Raw genomic sequence first — 18,932 nt, 5'->3', positions numbered from 1 at the left:
GCCATCAGAAGATGGGTAAATTGTGGCCATGAAGGGATGCACATGGTCAGCAACAAAACTCAAGTAGGCTGTGGCATTCAAGTGATGATTGATTGGTATTAACGGGCCCAAAGTGTGCCAAGAAAACATTCCCCACACCATTACACCACCTCCACCAGCCTGGACTGTTGACACAAGGCAGGTTGGGTCCATGGATGCATGCTGTTGGTGCCAAATTCTGACCCTACCATCTGCATGCTTCAGCAGAAATCGATATTCATCAGATCAGGCTACGTTTTTCCAGTCTTCAACTGTCCAGATTTTGTGAGACTTTGCCCACTGCAGCCTCAGGTTTCTGTTCTTGGCTGACAGAAGTGGAACCCGACAAGGTCTTCTGCTGTTGTAACTCATCCAAGGTTCGATGTGTTGTGCATTCTGAGATGCTTTTCTGCTCACCACAATTGTACAGAGTGGTTATCTGAGTTACTGTAGCTTTTCTGTCAGCTCAAACCAGTCTAGCCATTCTCCACTGACTTCTCTCATCAACAAAGCATTTCTGTCTGCAGAATTGTGATGTTTTTTCTTTATTGCACCATTGTGAGTAAACTCTAGAGACTGTTGTGCGTGAAAATCCCAGGAGATAAGCAGTTATAGAAGTACTCAAACCAGCCCATCTTGAACCAGCATTCCCCATGCATGAATGAGTAGGTGTACAGGTGTTCCTAATAAAGTGCTGAACGTATTTCGACTCTGCCTTGTTCTTAAGAAGCTGCAGTCTTTGGCCCTACCTCTTACTGTTCTGTGCTGAGGAAAAAAGTGATCTGTTTCAAAATGGAGCTCCTACTGTTTTTATCTCTATGACGTACTCTGGTCTATTTTTATAGATAACAGTGTGTCATATAATGTCAGTAGCAGTTTAACTATAAGCTTCCCTTATTTTTCTAGCCTTGTCGCTCCAATGGAAAAATATAGAAGACACCATGTCTTGGCTACATTCAGAGTAAGAGGAAAAGTAATATTTAAATTAAATTAAATTTTTCACCAAACTACTGTTTTAAATTTGGCTTGTAAAAATTCCTTTGCACTCAATTGAATAGTATTGAACTCCTCCATAAAGTACATCAGAATGTGTGAATGCAAAAATGCATAATTACCAATTAAATCTGGCAACAGCGTATGGAACAGCCATGCTTCCAATCCTCATTACACCAGCTTAAGAGAGGCGGTGAGAAATCATGTTTGATTTAATTATCCATGTGACACAAGGAGTAAATGTAATATAGATAGTGTTGCTCTCACTTTACTATTCTAAAGAGCCTTACAACCTTCAGCACAGTATTGTGAAATAAAACTGAGGCATGTCTCAGTTTGCAAACTGCTAACTTATACAGGTATACTAGGAGTGGATGATATGGCAAAAATATCGTTTCAGGATACACAATATGTATCAAAATACACAGTTCTGATAAGTCTGTTGCATAATGCCAGGAAAACAATGGTGTTACTTTGAAAAATAAATAAAAGAAGGCAATGATTTTGCTTTTCATTTATAAAAGGAAAGCATTTAACAAAGAGCAACATAGAACTAAAATAACTGTTAGAGAAAAATTAACATCCAGTGTCTTGTTAATGTGAGAAACAATACAGGGCCAGATGTACTAAGCTGTTTGCACCTTTTTTTGGGCATAATTATAATTCTCCTCTTCAACCATATGCATTTGTGGGAGGATCATGCAAAAAGTGGTTAGTCAGTGCAAGAAAAGACGGTGAAATGGGAATTGAGACTAACTGCATATTCTGTTTGATGTACTAAACTTTGGGCAAATTAGTGCCATGTGTATGCTCAGAGTTTTATAGGCAGAGCTGTTGTGGTTTACCACAGAATTGAGTTATTATTGAACTGCCAATGCTGTGTGTAGTGGGATGTTTGTGATACTGGCAATTTTCCAGATGCTACAGGATTCACTGTTGAATTCTTGAATTGTATGACTGGTCGGAAGGTCTTTATTAACCCTTTCTCACAGTACACTGGCATTCCATTCCACCGACGGAATGAAAACAGACTTATCGGACATTTTCAATCAGTATAAGCAAAGGAATTATTAAATCTCTGCATGTCTGTTACAAGATTAGTCAGGACACCGTTGGGTTTCTGTGTATAGAGTATCGTGACTCTGTGTTTAGCTGCTGGTGAGCAGGGTGATGGGAAAGGAGAGGGGTGTGAGCCCACTGATGGGCAAACATGTCACAAGTCACAAGATAAAACGGACAGCACAACTAAAGGTTTTCTTTAAACCTAGTAGGCTAGGTAGAAAAGGAAATACTCAGGAAAAACTGCAAATTCTTAAAGCCCTGAGTGTCTACTTTCATACAAGCCATTAACCACTACTGTGGAGTGTGACATTACAAATAAATTCAATGGCTCACAGGCACAGGCACCCCAAAACAGGCAGAAATTCAATTTTTTTGGCCTCTGATAAAAAAGAGTTAATTTTCTTTGATAGTAATGCCGGCTGTAATTAACAGGTTTATATTAATGCGCTCATTCTAATATGTTACTGTTTCTCTTGTCTGTTTGTTTGTAATTCAAATGGAGTAATAATTCATTTACTTGCATGGCACACACTTGACAATCTAATCCTAATGATAAACAGATTTAATCATGTATAATCATTAATATGGTAAAATTTTCTATAAGGAGATGTTTGTTTAACATTTATGGAAAGAGTTTCAGTGTCAGTGCTTTGCAACTGTAGGTTATGTAGGTTTGTGTAGGTTTTCATCTCTTCAGGACAGAAGATTTTCCAATTTCTTGGCAACATGACAATCTGTTTTGTTTTTTTTTGTCTTTTGTCAGCAAATTGCTGTAGTATAAGAGGAATAATGAAATAGTCAACTCTGGGGTAGTACTGCCCCCCGCTATGATTGCCCTATAACAGCACATTGAGTTTTATTACTCAAACAACTTGTTAATCAAATGGCATATCAGCCACATTAATACCCTCCACACCAGTTACTTTTTCTGACATGATAGTATTTAATAAGAATTAATTTTTACCATATTTTTGTTCATTTCAGACACACTGTGAGCGAATTCTGCAGTTGCGTTGCGTTTTGCTCTGTGTCTCCTGACGTGTGTACATCTAACCCAGAGTCCATCAGTGTTGAAACTGCGTCAACAATAACCGAACTTGTGATACTTAGGAAAGTGAATAGTGGCATAGTTTAATACAATATTAGTGTTATCATGTCTCTCAGCCTTACTGGTAACTACATCACGTTTCAAGATAGCTTTCTAATCAGTGGGAAAGCTTTATTAATCTCAATTTAGCTTCCTCTGTAAAAGACCCAGATTTCTGTTTTAAAACCATTTTGATTTATTTAGGAATTCCAGTAACACATGTCACTACATACTGTATGATGTGAGTGTATTCACAATATTGACTGTGTTAGCAATACAATTTTCAGTGCTGAGTTCTTGAAAGAAACAGGCAGAACTCCTAACCACTTCTCTAAGGAGACCAAGATGGGTTGTTTTATGCTTAAAAAGCTGCCCTTGATGTCTGTTTTATTCTTCCAATTTTCCCCCAAGGTACAAATGATGTACATGTACCCTCAAAACTTACAATAATATAGTCCTTAACATCTTTAAATGAGTTTTTCCCATGTCAAAGACTACAGGGTATAAAATGTATTTTTACATAATACAGTTCGAGTGTCAATACATGTAAGTAATGAGACTTGAACTGTTTCCTGCCGCATTAACAGAAAAGTCAGCAGTTTGTGTAGACGAACAGGGAATGAATACATATTTTACAGTTCCATGCTGTACAATGTGCTGCATATTCCAATACTGTCCTGTTGTACAAAGTACCTTTTTGATTACAGATTTGTTAGTACCATAGTTAAACATATTACAGACCATAATAGCTCATGATGTCATTCTGGACAGAGGGATGTGAAGCTTCTGGCTGCCATATGGGTGTACCTTCTCCATGCTGTAAAATGATGCAATTGTGGACATGACGTAAACATTGTTTTAGCTAGTGTTTCTCAAAAATTTGCCAAATAACCAATCTTTTTCATAGCTATGAAAAATAGCTTGCTAGATTAGACTCATTTTGTCACAAATTTCTGTTAAGCAAGTAAAGTGGATTGACTCAGAAAAGTGGATTGAAATGGAAAAAAGAATCCAAGTCAAATTAACAGATTTGCACAAAATGCACTATATTAAGGAAAAAATAATCTGAAAACTTGAAAATGGTGTAAAACTTCCTTTTGAGGCATATGAGCCAAGGCTTAACAATCCTCCCTCTGTCACTTTTCTAGGTCCATAATATGCTACGTTTAGGCTGGAGAAGCAATACATCACCATATCAGTGTTTAATGCAAGTCACACACCCCAGAATGATCACAGAAGCGTCACAAGAGCAGCACAGTTTGCAGCAGTAATTTACACCACAATTGTGATCAGAACAGTTTAAAACAATTAAATAAATAGATAATTAAATACTGGATGCATGTCTGCATACATGAAACCAAGTATAATACATTTTCACTTGATCTTCAAAAAGACTGGCCTCTCGGGTCCAGTGAATCACAGCCTTTCATGTCATTGTCCATAATCTACAATTCAGTAACACAGTTTAAAGTTTTATTCGTTTATTATATATTTATATGGAAAGTCTGTGGAACATGTTGTCCTGTTTGGAGGCCCCTCAAGAGTTTGATGTGTCTGAATGTCTTCATCTTGCTCCACCGAACAAAATAAAATAGATGGGTCTACTGGTATTCAGTAATATACTGATTTTTAAATGTGCACTGCTCATGCATGGGTGCTTCTCTCTCCTTTAAAGGAAATTACTTAATTCATCGTATTCACAAGAATCTTGAGAATAATTCTGCAGAAGATGGCACAATCTGTGATGTCTTGACCTGTGTTTTTCTTTGACTATGCAGATGAATAATTGACAGCTGAGCCGTATCCACAAGCATCCCCCACAATGCACCAACGCAGTACATGGTCCAAGCAAGTGTGGGAAAGCAAGGAACACATCAGCTTCTCTCACAGAGCAAGCAGGATGGCAAAAATGGATTGTCGAGGTGGCCTGTGATCAGACAAAATATCACTGAACAAGAAACATCTATTTTAAGGACCATATTACTACTTTATATACTCACCAACCAAACATGTGGCAGCAGCACTACGCATAAAATCATGCAGATACAGGTCAAGAGCTTCAGTTAATGGTCACATCAAATATCAGAATGGGGAAAATAATGTGATCTCAGTGATGGAACCTGTACAGCTTTTTACTCCATTCTGTGTAAACTCTAAAGACTGAAATACTCAAGAGTTTCTGAAATACTCAAACCAGTCTGTCAGCAACCATACCATGATCAAACATCACTGAGATCGAATTTTTCCCTCATTCTGATGTGTGATGTGAACCTTAACTGAAGCTCGTGACCTGTATCTCCATGATTTAAAGCATTGTGGTGCTGAGACATGATTGGTTGATTGGATAACTGCATAAATGAGCAGGTGTACAGGTGTTCCTATTAAAATGGCTGCATAATATAATACAGTGAAAATAATAAAACTGAGAAATGATTCATGGGGTTTTATTTTCATTCTGCTCTTCACAAGCATAACTTTTTAGTTTGCCAGTCCAGAGGGCACCATGCACACACACTTTCACACACACATTCATACCTGCGGGCAATTTAGAGCAGCCAATCCACCTACCAGTATATTTTTGTGAGGTGGGAGGAAACCAGAGAACTCAGAGGAAACCCACACAGACACGGGGAGAGCATGCAAAACTCCACACAGACAATAACCCGAGTTCAGGACTGATTCGGTGACCCTGGAGCTGTGATGCAGCAGCACTGCACCACTGTAGTGTACAGAAGAAATTTGCTTATAGCAATGTTGTTTAAAGGCTTGTGTCTCTAAAAGAATTCAGAATATTGTCTCAGAACTGTATCACTGTCCCAGTAAACAGTGAATAGATGGAGAGACATGGATACTCACTGTGTGCCATGTTGAAGTCTGGCTACACAAGGCCATCATAGAGTGACAGCGCCTGTACAATGGAAGGATCTGCCTTGGAGCCCTCTTGAAACTCCTGTAGTGTCAACATCCCGTCTGCATTCTGGTAATGAAAACATGTACACTTTCCTCAAACTCAAACTTAGAATCAGTCACAGGGCTGTGCAGTGCAACAATACTGTCACAATACCTATGTTAAAAAAATCACTGTGCGCTAAAAAAGATCACAGTTGCTCCTGTGAGAATTTTGTGTTGTGTATGTGTGTATACACATCCATAGTGCGTTCATGTTATGATGGCGTTATGGTAAATTCATAATAATGACTAGGAGATTCCATTCAGAGGTTGTTTGGCACAAGCCTCCAGTGGAAGTGACAAAACCCATGAAATCTGGCACAAGCCTCCAGTGGAAGTGACAAAACCCATGAAATCTGGCACAAGCCTCCAGTGGAAGTAACAAAACCCATGAAACTGGTTGTGAGCAACACTTGCTTCAGAGCTTTCAACCATCGTAGCACTTTTTGTTGCTTGTGTTACTGTTAATTAAGTTATTTCTCATTATCAGTTTTCTTCACATACAGGTTTTGAGATAAAACAGGTTCATGATAAAGCTTCAGTTTTAAGGGATTTTACATTGTTGTCCTCATCAAAGCTGTTTTGTGTTTCAGTTCGTTGTATCAATAAGAGCATATAACAGGCTACTGCCCGCTTAGTGGTCCGTAGTGGTCTGAGTGACAGGATGAGTATGTGCTGGTTTGGATGGTAAGTTTTCTGTCGTGTCGACTGCAATGCAGTTTAGTGTGTGATGTGTAGGATTGTTGGAATGGTGACTGAGGTGGTCTGTAGTGGTGAGAAATACTGTGTGAGAGTTTCTCACTCCATTAATCAGGGAATTAAAATATCTTGGTTTGAAAGTCTACTCAAGCCAGTGCATTTCTGACCTTTTATATAATCTGTCCTTCATGGCTTTGGTGCAGTAAGAGCCACTGCAGCACAGAGGCTAGACCGTGATTTACTGATTATCAACAGACAGTTATGAGCCCAAGTATGAAACAGATAATAAGTAGAAAATTATGAGAGAAAAGTATGAGAGAGACATAGGTTATCAACATTATAAACAATCGCATTTATAGGCCTACACATAATTGGATCTTTTCCAATTTTAATGCAAACAGATGGCCAGACAAATATATAATTGGATTATAAAATCATAAAATAAATGCAGATACAGGTCTTCAGTTAATGTTCACATCAAACATCAAACAACACGGGAAAAATCTGATCTCTGTGACTTTAACCGTGGCATGGTTGTTGGTGCCAGATGGGCTGGTTTGGGTATTTCAGAAACTGATCTCCTCTCCTGATGAATTTCATACATAACAGTCTCTAGAGTTTACAAAGGATGGTGCGAAAAAAAAAGAAGCATCCTGTGTGCGGAGGGTCTGCAGGCTGAAACACCTTGTTGATAAGAGAGATCGGAAGAGAATGACCTGAGCTGACAGGAAGTCTAGAGTAATAGCCTCAGATGCTTGTTCTTGGCTGACTGGTGTGTAAACCATCCAATGCAAGGTTCGATGTTTTGTGCATGCTGAGATGCTTTTCTGCTCACCATGGTTGTAAAGCGTTATATGAGTTACTATATCCTTCCTGGCAGCTCGAACCAATCTGGCCATTTCTTCTGACCCCTCTTATCAACAGCGCACACAGTTGTCAAAAAAATGTGTATTTTTGTTTTTCGCACCATTGTGTGTAAACGCAAGAGACTGTTGTGTGTGAAAATCCCAGAAGATCAGCAGTTTCTGAAATACAAACCAGCCCATCTGCTAACAATATCCATGCCACGATCAAAATCACACTTTGTCTTCATTCTGATGTTTGATCATGAACTGTAGAGGTGTTCCTAATAAAGTGGGGCGTGTATGTATATATATATATATATATATATATATATATATATATATATATATATATATATATATATGTGCACAGTACTGTGTAAAAGTCTTAGGAAATGTTGTAAAACATAGATGCCTTCAAAAATAATGAAATTAAACATAAAAAATGCTTAAAAGAGCGGCCGACAGACTAAACTAAACACAGTTGGTCTTCTCATGAAATGGTGTTCAACAAATGGTCATTCAAAATGTGGGCTCTGACAAACTAGAGGCTCTGAGCACATGCATGGAAGTCCTGGAAGGCTACTTCATTCTCCTGTGTCCACTTGATCTTTTGGGGTTCGTCCCTTTTGGTCAGGTAAGTGAGTGTCACCGCATGGCTGAAAAAGTTGGGGATAAACCTCCGATACCATACGACTAGGCCAAGAAAGAATCTCACCCTCCTTGGGGATTGGTGCTGGATATCCTCTGATGGCTTCCACCTTATTGACTCGTGGGCTTATCCTGCCACTCCCCAAGACATGTCCTATGTAGGAGACTTCATTTCTTGCCAAACTGCACTTTGCTGGATTCGCTGTCAGTATTGCATTAATAATTCTCTGGAATCCTGTTGCCAGATGGTCCAGATGGTCTTCTCAAGTCATGCTGTAAATGATAACATCATCTTTGTAGGCTGCTGCAAAGTCAACTGTGCTTTTCAAAACGTCATCAGTCTCTGAAAAGTTTTGCAGTAGCTCCATGTAGCCCAAACTGTATAACTTTAACATGGTATAGGCCACTCACTGGGCACATGGAAAGCTGTCAACTCCTGACACAATGGTATCTACAAGTATCCTTCACACATATCCAATGTTGTTAAAAACTTTGCTTTACCCAGCCTCTCTATCAGTTGGTCAGCTCTCCACATCGGGCAAGGGTCAAAACCTGATACTGTGCTTAATTTTGAAATGTCCAGAAAAAATTGTAGTCCTCCATTCTTTTTTTGGGTCCAATACCACTGGGCTATTTTTGGTTGGTTCAATCTCCCCAGCCCCAACATTGCCTCCACCTCTCTCTTGAGGTCAGGAATCAATCGCACTGCTACCCTGCACATCTATCGAATGGGTACTGCTTGTGTAAGACAGATGTGGTGTTCTGTGATGCTCGGTCTTCCTGGTTCCTCTCTGAACGGATTTGTTGTAATTCAGCTGTTTACCTACCTCTGTTGTTGTTGTCTGAGATGATCTGTTGGTGCAGTAGTTTGTGCAGCAGTTTGTGGGGAAGTACTGTTCTTTGATTTCTTCTTCTTCTTCTTCCTCAATGGCATATACCCAGAGCTGTTCTGCGACACTCTCAGCTCTTTCTTGTCATGGTCTCAGCATGTTGATGGGGAAGTTTAGTTGAAAAGTCTTCTGCTTCTTCTTCTTGTTCTTTCTGTCTCTCAGACACAGTTCATACTGTATGTAGTTGCTCCTTTCCACCTTTTCTGTTGTTATTAGACCTTTTCCATATTCTCATGCACAAGGCTTGTCAGTTGGTCTATCTTGTGTCTTATTTGAGAACATAGGCCAGGACATTCAGTCCTTCCTCTGTGTTGTCCCCTTCCCAAGCCTCTCTGTGGAAGTTGAGTGGACTTCATACCTATCTTCTGTGCAGAAGTTCAAATGGAGAAAATCCTGTTAAAGCTTGTGGGACTTCTCTGTACATGAACATAAGATATGGGAGGGAGCTATCCCAGTCAGCTTTTGTCTCCGTCATGTACTTGCCCAGCATGTCCTTGTGTGTTTGGTTAAAATGCTCCACCATCCCACCAGTTAGGTGGTGGATTTCAAAGGTAACACCTTTGGATAGCAAGTTGTGCAGTCACAGATTAGCAAAATATAGCAGTTTCCTGAACGACTTTTGGCAGGGGCCCACTATATCCATGGCAATTCTCGAAAATGGCAAAGTTATTAAAGGTACTCTGTCAGATTTCTTTCCTCGGGCTGTTAACTGGCACTCTGGGCATAATTGCAAAATTCCAATACATCTAGGTACTGACAACGGCTTGCTTTTCTGTTAAGTGCTTTGGTGTGTCCTAGATGGCCTACCAACAGTTCTGAGTGTCCTAGTTTTAGTATTTCCTTTCTGAGCGATTTAGGATCCACTAAGTGCTCGTTCACCTCCTATGCTGCTAGGTAACCCAATGTTTCATTGCTAGCAGGTTTTTTTTTTAACTGCTCCACTATTCTCCTGCCGTAACTTTCTCTTGTCTTTTGTCGCTTTTTCATTTCATTTCTTTTTTTGTGCTTCTCTGCTACAAGTAAGTCATTTTTATGGATCCTCTGTCAACTCAGCTGATTTCTTTTGTTTAGCTTGGGGCCTAGTCATAGCCATAGCCTCCGATACACAGTGCTCTATGTTTAAAAGGTCGACTACACGGTAATGCCTCTACCCAGTATAACTGCAGATGGTGATTTTTCTATCACATCTACATGCTGTAAATAAGCTTGGCCCTTATTCTCAATGCAAACATCTGCTGTTGGGTATACTTGCTCGTTGTTGTGTATGCATTTAGTCAATAAGTTTGCCTGTGTGTATCACTTAGTAAGGATTAAGGCTAAAATGAAGGTTTGATTGGTGCCCATATCGATTAAGTGTTTAAAAGTTTAGTAGTTCAGTTTTCACAGGGATTATCATGTCTCTATCATATTTTTGCTCTTCAAAATTTTTCTCAGTTCTTGGAATATAGCCTAGGTGATTCAAGCTAACAGGCAGGCTAGGGCATTCACTCTTTTTGTGACCTATATGGGTACACCTGTAGCATTTCAGCTGTGTTTTTTTCTTAAAGCTGCTTATAGTTGCTACGTACGTTTTTTCCTTTAAAGTTTTCTTTAACCCAACGTCCTTGTGCAGCGGTACAACTTCCCTGCTGTTTTGGACCAACACCAACTCCCAAACTTACTGGGCAGAAAGCCGGATCTGGGTCTGTCTCCACCAAGCTGTAATTCGCCCTTTGCTTGTCTCATTACAACGTACACTTCCACCATTTTCCAATGGTTTTTCACTGATGACGGGCTGCATTCAATAATCTAAGCCTTTGGCTCTGGATTCACCATTTTGGAATATTGCTTTTGGGATTCACCATTTTGGAATACTACTTAGCCCTCTTAAGTTTTCTATCCATTTCTCATCCAGGACCTTCAGTCTTGTTTAGAACTCTCTTGGCGTTTTGCCCTCAAGCACAGTGTTTTCTCTGAAGTGCTGCCTGTTAGTTTCTTTGTTGATTTCATATGAACAAAGCTTCATCAAAGTCCATGACCACATATGCTGAACTGACTTTACCTTCAAGCAGCATTACAAGATGCAATGCCCACTCCCTTCTTGGGCCACCTTGATCCTTGAATGCGATACATTCAAATGTCGTTAGGTAATGTTCAGTGTCATCCTCTTCTTTGACCGGCTTCATTCTCAGAGATGGCTTTGTACATACTTCGTAAATACTGCACTTTGTCTTGGCATTTCTTGGTGTCCAGTGCTGCTGTTTGCTCCCAGGGTCACTGCTTGTCCTAGGTGCAGGGTCTGTCTTGTCTGTGGCAGTGAAACTGGTTCCATTCTCTCACTGATTCATTGCAGCATTTCTCTCTGGCCTCTTTGCACTTCCTTCTTGCAACAGACCAAACTGGCGCTGTAGTGAATGGCACCTTTGTTCTTGTTTTGCTGCTTCTCTTTCAAATGGCACCTCTCTTTCATGATGAGCTTGGATGAAGTTCTGGAGCATGTTGCACAGGCGCTCCACACTCACAGTGCTTTTATCTGTTTGCAGACTCTTCACTGCTGCCATCCTTGGGGATTGTGTGTGACGCCTGACTGTGTTCAGAGAGTGGATTCACTACAGATTGCACAAGCTCTCCAGGTAAGCTCCAATGTTCTTTTATTGGTGTGACCAACAGTCAAAAACTAACACAATTCATAAGCCCAGAAAAAGAATAAAAAATGATTTTCAGCCCCTAAGTTACTCCTTAACCTCCAGCAACCACTCAACTATCCTAGCTTCAACTACAGCATAAGAAAAAAAAGTCTGGGGGCTGTAAAGCCACACAGACCATGTACGTGAAAATGGGTAGACTCCGCCCTTAATTGGTGTCTGGCATAGACCATTTCGGTTCTAGTATGTGAAAATATATAAAATATATTTTTAAAATATCTTTAAACACATCATAAAATAAACATCTAAGATAAGCTTACTATTTACAAATGACAGGGCCTAAGACCTTTGCACAGTATTGTATATAAAATCATGTTAGAAGTTTTTATATTCCTACTGTAGCTATTAAACTGAAATCATTGTGTGTGGACGTCACCTTGTCCATCATAGCGAAAATGCGATCCACTCTTTTCTCTGGTGTGTTTTCTTCCTCTGGTAGCTCCACTGTGTTTCCCTGCAATCAAAAGAAGCTGAAGCCTCAGCACGTGATCTAACAGACCTGAACGCGCTCATGAATGTGCTCACGTGTTCATGAACTTCCTTCTCATGCTAAGCCACAATCAACCTATAGCTAACATGGAAAATAGTCACACAAACACACAAACATAAATAAAGATGGCATTTTCACTGGTCAGGCTAGTGGTAGTATAAAGGAGGAGAGAGAAACAGGAATTTATACGTTATATAACTCACCACCATCTGGTAGATGGCATCCACGATGTTCAGCATCTCATCTCGAGTTATGTAGCCATCATTGTCAAGGTCGTAAAGTTTAAAGGCCCCTGCAACATCAACACTATATGAGCATGTACAATTGCTGTTATGCTTCTACACTGAAAGTTTTTCAACAGCAGTACTAATGAGCATGAAGTCTCTGAGCATGTTTATCAGATAGGGAAGACATTGTTCAGTGTAATCTTTCTGTATGGAAAAGGTAGTCAGCCATGTACATTTTGATCCACAATGCATTTTAATTGCTATTCTTGATCAAAGGCTGTGAACTTGACACAATAATATTTAACAGTACCTGTTTTGTAACTTAGTGCTGCTAAAACCAGGCTTAGCCTTCATTTACATGCAGCTGATGTAACTGGCCCTACATTCCCAGATGTGGTAGCTTTGCTTTTGTTCTGGTGTGCACTGGTACAGCTTAGTACCACATCTGGCCTTCTGTATTCTTGTGCACAAGTTGCATACATGCATATTTGCAGTTATTATGTTTTGTATTGTGACAGTACCAACACAGAGACAACTGCAATAAAACTCTTAATTTATTTAATATATGAATCATAGAAACAATTGATTAAGATTTATTTTGCTGAAGTCATCAAGACTTAAGGAGTTGCACTGTGTGTATGAATAATGGACATCTTTAGAACTCAGCACTTACATCTAAGTTTTTCATCCAGTGTTCCTCTGGAGGTGACTGAAAGCGCTTGGATGAACTCAGAGAATTCAATGCGTCCATCCTGCCGAGAGAGAGAGAGGGAGAGAGAGAGAGAGAGAGGGAGAGAGAGAGATGCATTAAAATGAGAGAGAGGTGGACAGGTAGGTACATAGGCACATGAGCAGAACCACATCGTATCTCGTACCCGAACTAGTACCTGTTATGTGCCATCATCATTTCTGACACAAAGCCTAAAAAAGCTAAACTGATTTATCTACTCTAGCCAAAATATTCAGCATTTTATCAAGTTAATGCTGTTAAATACTCCACAAAATAATATATTTGACACTAACAGTTTATACATATTTGTCATATCTGTAATACTGAGGTGTGAATGAAGATTTGGCTTTCTCTGACAGCCCTGCTGAGGTTCAAATGCTAATTTGTTTACAGGCAGATGAGGTCAGCGTGTGTTGTAAATATGTATACACACACACACACACACACAGCGTAACCATCTCACATCTCATTACACAAATAACAAAACAAACACATCTGTGTTTAATCCAGTACTGTATATAGAACACTTAGAACCTGCTCATAGGTACTGGGTTTTGCTCCCCTTGTCTTTTGCTAAAGCCGCCCAGTCTCACCCTGCGACCTGCAATCTTGACGCCTCCTTACCTTGTTCTCATCAAAGACATTAAAGACAAATGTGGCGAACTTGGTGGGGTCCCCGAAGGGAAAAAACTGCTTGTAGATCTTCTGAAAGCCAGCTGAGTCCAGCTGCCCACTGGGACAGTCTTTAATAAAACCCTTGTACCTGACAAGAAGAGAACAGAAGAGAAGAATAGACGCAGAAAGGGAACAGAAAGGGGGGAGAGATGTAGGAAGCAGTTATTAATAAATGTGAGCTTTTATATGATCTTATTTGGCATCTCTATATACAGAAAAGCACATTCAACATGTTCATTATACATATGAATATCAAAAATCATAAATCAGTCAAAGCAAATGAGTAATGCATTATATGAAAATAATGCATTAAGTCGAGTCAAGTGGAGTTTATTGTCATTTCACCCATATACAAGTACATAGTGAAACGAAACAACGTTTCTCCAGGACCGAGGTGCTACATAAGACAAACACAGAACAACACAGAAATACAAGGGACTACATAATTTAAACATAAAGTGCACAAGTGCAGACATATGCAGACAGTACAAGACAGTACAATGACTACTATATAAAGAAAGTGAGGTAGGCTTAGTTTCCCCCAAACATCCTGCAGTTAAGATACTCTTAAATGGTAGAGAGTGTTAAATGTAACCCCCCAAAACTCTCCGTATGCCAATTCCCACACACCAGCAAGTTCCCCACTTCGCACTATCAGGCTAACACATGCATCTTTCCAAACTACTGCATCACAAGGCAGCGTCACTGCGATTGACAGGGGAGAGAGAGAATGCCATCCCTCCCACACAGAGAGCACGGCCAATTTTGCTCTCAAGACTCCCAATGGATGGCTGTTGCATTGTCTGGATTCGAACTTGTGATCTCCTGAGGCTCCTAGGGTGAACCGTTTTCTGTTGCACCACTTGGGAGCCCCTCACTCTCCCATTTCATAATCATCCTTGTGCTGCAGTGCTTTTGGGAAAATCAGCCCTGACATTTAATCTGAAATTTGAACAGCTGAAAAAATTTGATAAGTAGAAAAGCCTCTTCAGGGCACATGCTTAAGGTGAACAAGAGAGCAAGAGATTATTTCTGGACTGTTCTGGACACAGAAAATGAGAAAATATGCAAAGAAAATGAATAAGTAAATAGGTAATGGGAAAAGAAAATAGTTTTCTGCAGAGACATCAGAATCTCAGCTCCAAGGTATGACTTTTTATAGGAAAAATCAGTAATCATTTACAGTCGAATAATTAGCAACACACATATAACACGAGATCCATCGAATAGAAACAGAGATTTACTTTATGATACCAGATATATTCGACAAGACAGGCTGTACACATTTTTGCCAAGTTTCACCAAGCCATCTGTTGCTGGGGAAAAAAAAGCTAATGAAGGCCTCTTGGCTGCAGTACGCACTTGTATAATTAAAGTATGCTGAGTAAAAAAGAGCTTAAATGAACTTTTAAATTATTTCCCTTGTTTCTAAACATAAAACTAGCCCACAGTATTGATACTGACATCAGGAGTGACACACTGAGCCTCACACAAGTGGAAATTGTGTCCAGACTTTGTCATGTCCATGAAAGCTCACACAACATTTGAATAGCACCAATCTGAGTGTGTGATCCCTGCTTTTGTGTGTGATCAATGCAGGGTCACTTTAATACTGGTGTGTGTTTGTGTTTTTGTGCATTCTTGGTGTGTCTCTTTTATATTTTTATATCTTTTATAATTAGATTGTATATAATTACTATTATAAGTATTATGTCTCCTATCCTGCTGTAACAATGCAAATTTCCCCACTGGGGGACAAATAAAGGATTATCTTATCTTTTTAATGAGAGTCAGCTGTATTTTTATGTATTTTTGTTGCTTAACGGCTGCATGGACAAGTGAAGATTTCTGCCATTTTGAGCTTGTTAATATTAACACAATTTTCATCCTGTATTTCTTCCAAATGTGAGATCCTGTGCACGCACAGCTCTCCTGTAGGATGAGCACACCATGTTGCTAATCAGCAGGAGATTTCCAAATGGCATGTTACAGACAAATTTAAACTGTCTAACAACTTATTACACGGGTTCCGTTAGACGCGGACAGATCCACGCTCTTCTCTCTGATGTGTTAACACAAATACTGGCATTAATGTTCACATGGTTCTATATTAAGTAATACCTACGGAGCTTTCACATGTGCAGTATTGCTGTACTGTTGTCATTGCTGTACTGAGAGGTCGTCTCAGCCCTGATTCAACCCACCTGCAGGAAGTGACTAATGAGTAAAAGACTTTTGGGAGTGTATCTGCAATTAGACCCTTTACCACAACAACTCAGCAATTCTGGTCTTTTTAAATTGGTTTTAATTTTGTCTTTGTCCATTTGCTAGGTACTCAGAGTGAATTGCTTACTTTTGGTTCATTTTCTATTTGGTCTTTAGTTTACAGCTCACTTGCTGAAATTGGGCTAATCGTGTTCTCACTGCAGGCACGGATAGCAGCAGCTCAAGGACACCATTAGCTTTGAATGAGTTTTCTTTTGTAGGCATTACTGGCCTGTATTAGCTATCACTCACTGCTTTGTTTCTGTGTTATCTCTACAGGCTTGCGCTGTGTAGTTTTACACACCACTTGATAAGTAGCATTTGCCTCAATGTTTTTCCTGTGGGTCGCTTTCTCCCTTGCATTTTCTCCTCCAGATCTTCCACACTGCCCAAGCATGTTCAGAGGTTTTCCCTGGACATACCGATTCATAGCTGAGTCTGATAAATTACCACCAATCCTCCTGAGTCTGATAAATTACCACCAGCTGCTTATCTATCATTGAGAAAAGACACAGGGGGCCTCCTTGTCTACGAAGAGGCCGACCCACTGAGTGGTGGACATGACCCCCACCTATAGATGTGCAGGACAATCATCCTCTCCTGTGAGATGTCACATTATGAGGAGCATCTCGTCCTCATGGAGGCCTGCTGCTCCAGGGACTCTGTACTACTGCTACATGTGCACCATCACCATGTTCTACATTCTTAACATTATCCTTCCCAGTTGTGTGAGTGAGTCATCTCCGAGTTGAGTCACGTTCCTTATGACATTGCTGACATTCTTTATCCAGGTGTTTCTCTCTGTCCAGGTGTATTGAAGGGGTGGTTACTAATTATGTATGCAACCCCTCATCCAGAAGTGGCACTATCTCGTTGAGTAGGTTATATGGAATGACGGCTGTATATCAGAGGTATTTATTGCAAATACCGTGTAATATCTCACTAAGCAGCTTTGTTTGAAGGTCGCAGAATGCCTGAATACACAAGAAAGTATCCAGATGCTACACACAGACTCTGGCAGTTATCTAGGTTTCACTGAACCATAGTTACAAAGTTCATTTGTTATGCAGTATGTTTAGGCCATTCCAAATACAGTATGTAGCTAGCAAGATAATTTTCAAAACTATACCAACATAGAGTATATAAATGATATGAATAATATGACAGCCTTTAAACAACCCGTGAATCATATTAACCAGAATACCTCTTTGTTATTCTGGGCCAGATCTTGGGTAGTGATTACTGTTTCAGCAAAAGACTGACTGGAGTTTTAATACATCACTAAAATCAACTATGCCCAAACAAATTCATGAAAGCTGTTGTTAATGAGAGATCTCAGGTTGTAGACTTTACTTATTCTCTTTCATTGGCATGAATGTTTCCTTATGATTTCATCTAGCTGCACCATTGTTCTGCTTGGTGAACAAGCTGATACGCTGAACAAACAAACAGGCTATTTTAATCAAGCCACAGCCTTTTGTAATCAGCAGAGGAGATGGCTGGAGAGACGGTGGTGGGAGGAGATGCTTTCCAGACTGAAGAAACATTTACAGCCAGCAGATTATCTTGACTAACAGTGTGGAGGAGGGAATATGGCAGTAAAAGCTTGAGATGGATAACATGCATTTTAAGTTTCTGTTTGTAACATCTGAATAACAGTTAAAAAAAAATAATTGCTTGCAATCATAAGAGGAGTGTGTGTTTGAGGAAATAGTAACAAGAAGCTTGATAAAGCCAGCTGTGCTGTCATTGGTGCACCAGCTGTTAGTACTGCAACACGAAAGGCTGTCAAATAACAGCACAGCTACAGACGCAGTCAGTAAACTCTTTCATCCGTGTAGTTTTAAAGTGTGATGGCAGAATTTACATATCTGTTTATATTTACACATACGCATATGTTTTAACCTAATACAGTAAAATGATCTCAACTTTTTCTCAGAGCTTGGGTATATTTTTGGGCTTTGTTTACTCTACAGTTTGTTCAGCCAAGACATGTTTACTTCTGTAATTTTGCACTTAAGGTACACTGTATTGCCAAATGTATGTAAATACCTGACACTCATGTGCGTGCTTAACATTCTGTTTCAGATTTATTCCCCTTTTGCTGTTATAATAACCTCCACTCTTCTGGGAAGGCTTTCCACTAGATATTGGAGCGTGGCTGTGGGCATTTGTGTTCATTCAGCCACAAGAGCATTAGTGAGGTCAGATACTGATGTCGGGTGAGGAGGTCTGGCCTGCAATCAGCGTTCCAGTTCATCTCAAAACTAATCAGTGGGGTTGAGGTCAGGGCTCTGTGCAGAACACTCAACTTCTTCCACACCAATCATGGCTAACCATGTCTTTATAACCTCGCTTTGTGCACAGAGGCATCGTCATGCTGGAACAGGTTTGGGCCCTTAGTTCCAGTGAAGGGAAATCTTAAAGCTACAGAATAGAAAGACATTGTAAGACATTATTTTTAATGGCAGCATTCAAGTATCCTTCATAATCTTGTGTACAAACCTGTACCTTGAGTACTAGAGCCAGTCTGGCAAAAACAGAAGAAATTACAACAGAGGGAGAACAATTTGCAGACAAATAGTTTTTTTTAGCTTGTTAACAGTGTTAAGCTGGTGCAGTTACAGAATATTTGTGAAAGAAGTCACAGAAGTTTCTAGCTTACACAAA

The 18,932-nt window shown here is 39.8% G+C and overlaps 1 protein-coding gene across 2 annotated transcripts in view; it reads right to left on the bottom strand.

Moving 5' to 3' along the window:
• Nucleotides 1–3,183: 3,183 nt before the first annotated feature.
• Nucleotides 3,184–18,932, bottom strand: part of ncs1a (neuronal calcium sensor 1a) — a 41,211-nt gene continuing 25,462 nt past the window's right edge. Inside the window, exons 3-8 of one of the 2 annotated variants that reach the window (XM_026922103.3) lie at nt 13,947–14,085; nt 13,266–13,344; nt 12,569–12,657; nt 12,252–12,329; nt 6,017–6,137; nt 3,184–5,087 (exon numbers count right to left, since the gene is read on the bottom strand). In XM_026922103.3, coding sequence (XP_026777904.1) covers nt 6,039–6,137; nt 12,252–12,329; nt 12,569–12,657; nt 13,266–13,344; nt 13,947–14,085 — 484 coding nt within the window. In that variant the 3' untranslated portion in view covers nt 3,184–5,087; nt 6,017–6,038. The other variant, XM_034300715.2, reaches the window with a different exon arrangement.

Source organism: Pangasianodon hypophthalmus, chromosome 27 (genome assembly GCF_027358585.1).
Source record: "Pangasianodon hypophthalmus isolate fPanHyp1 chromosome 27, fPanHyp1.pri, whole genome shotgun sequence".
Classification (NCBI taxonomy): Eukaryota; Metazoa; Chordata; class Actinopteri; order Siluriformes; family Pangasiidae; genus Pangasianodon; species Pangasianodon hypophthalmus.
Note: the sequence above shows the minus strand (reverse complement) of the source record. Positions and strands in the feature narration are given on the sequence as shown.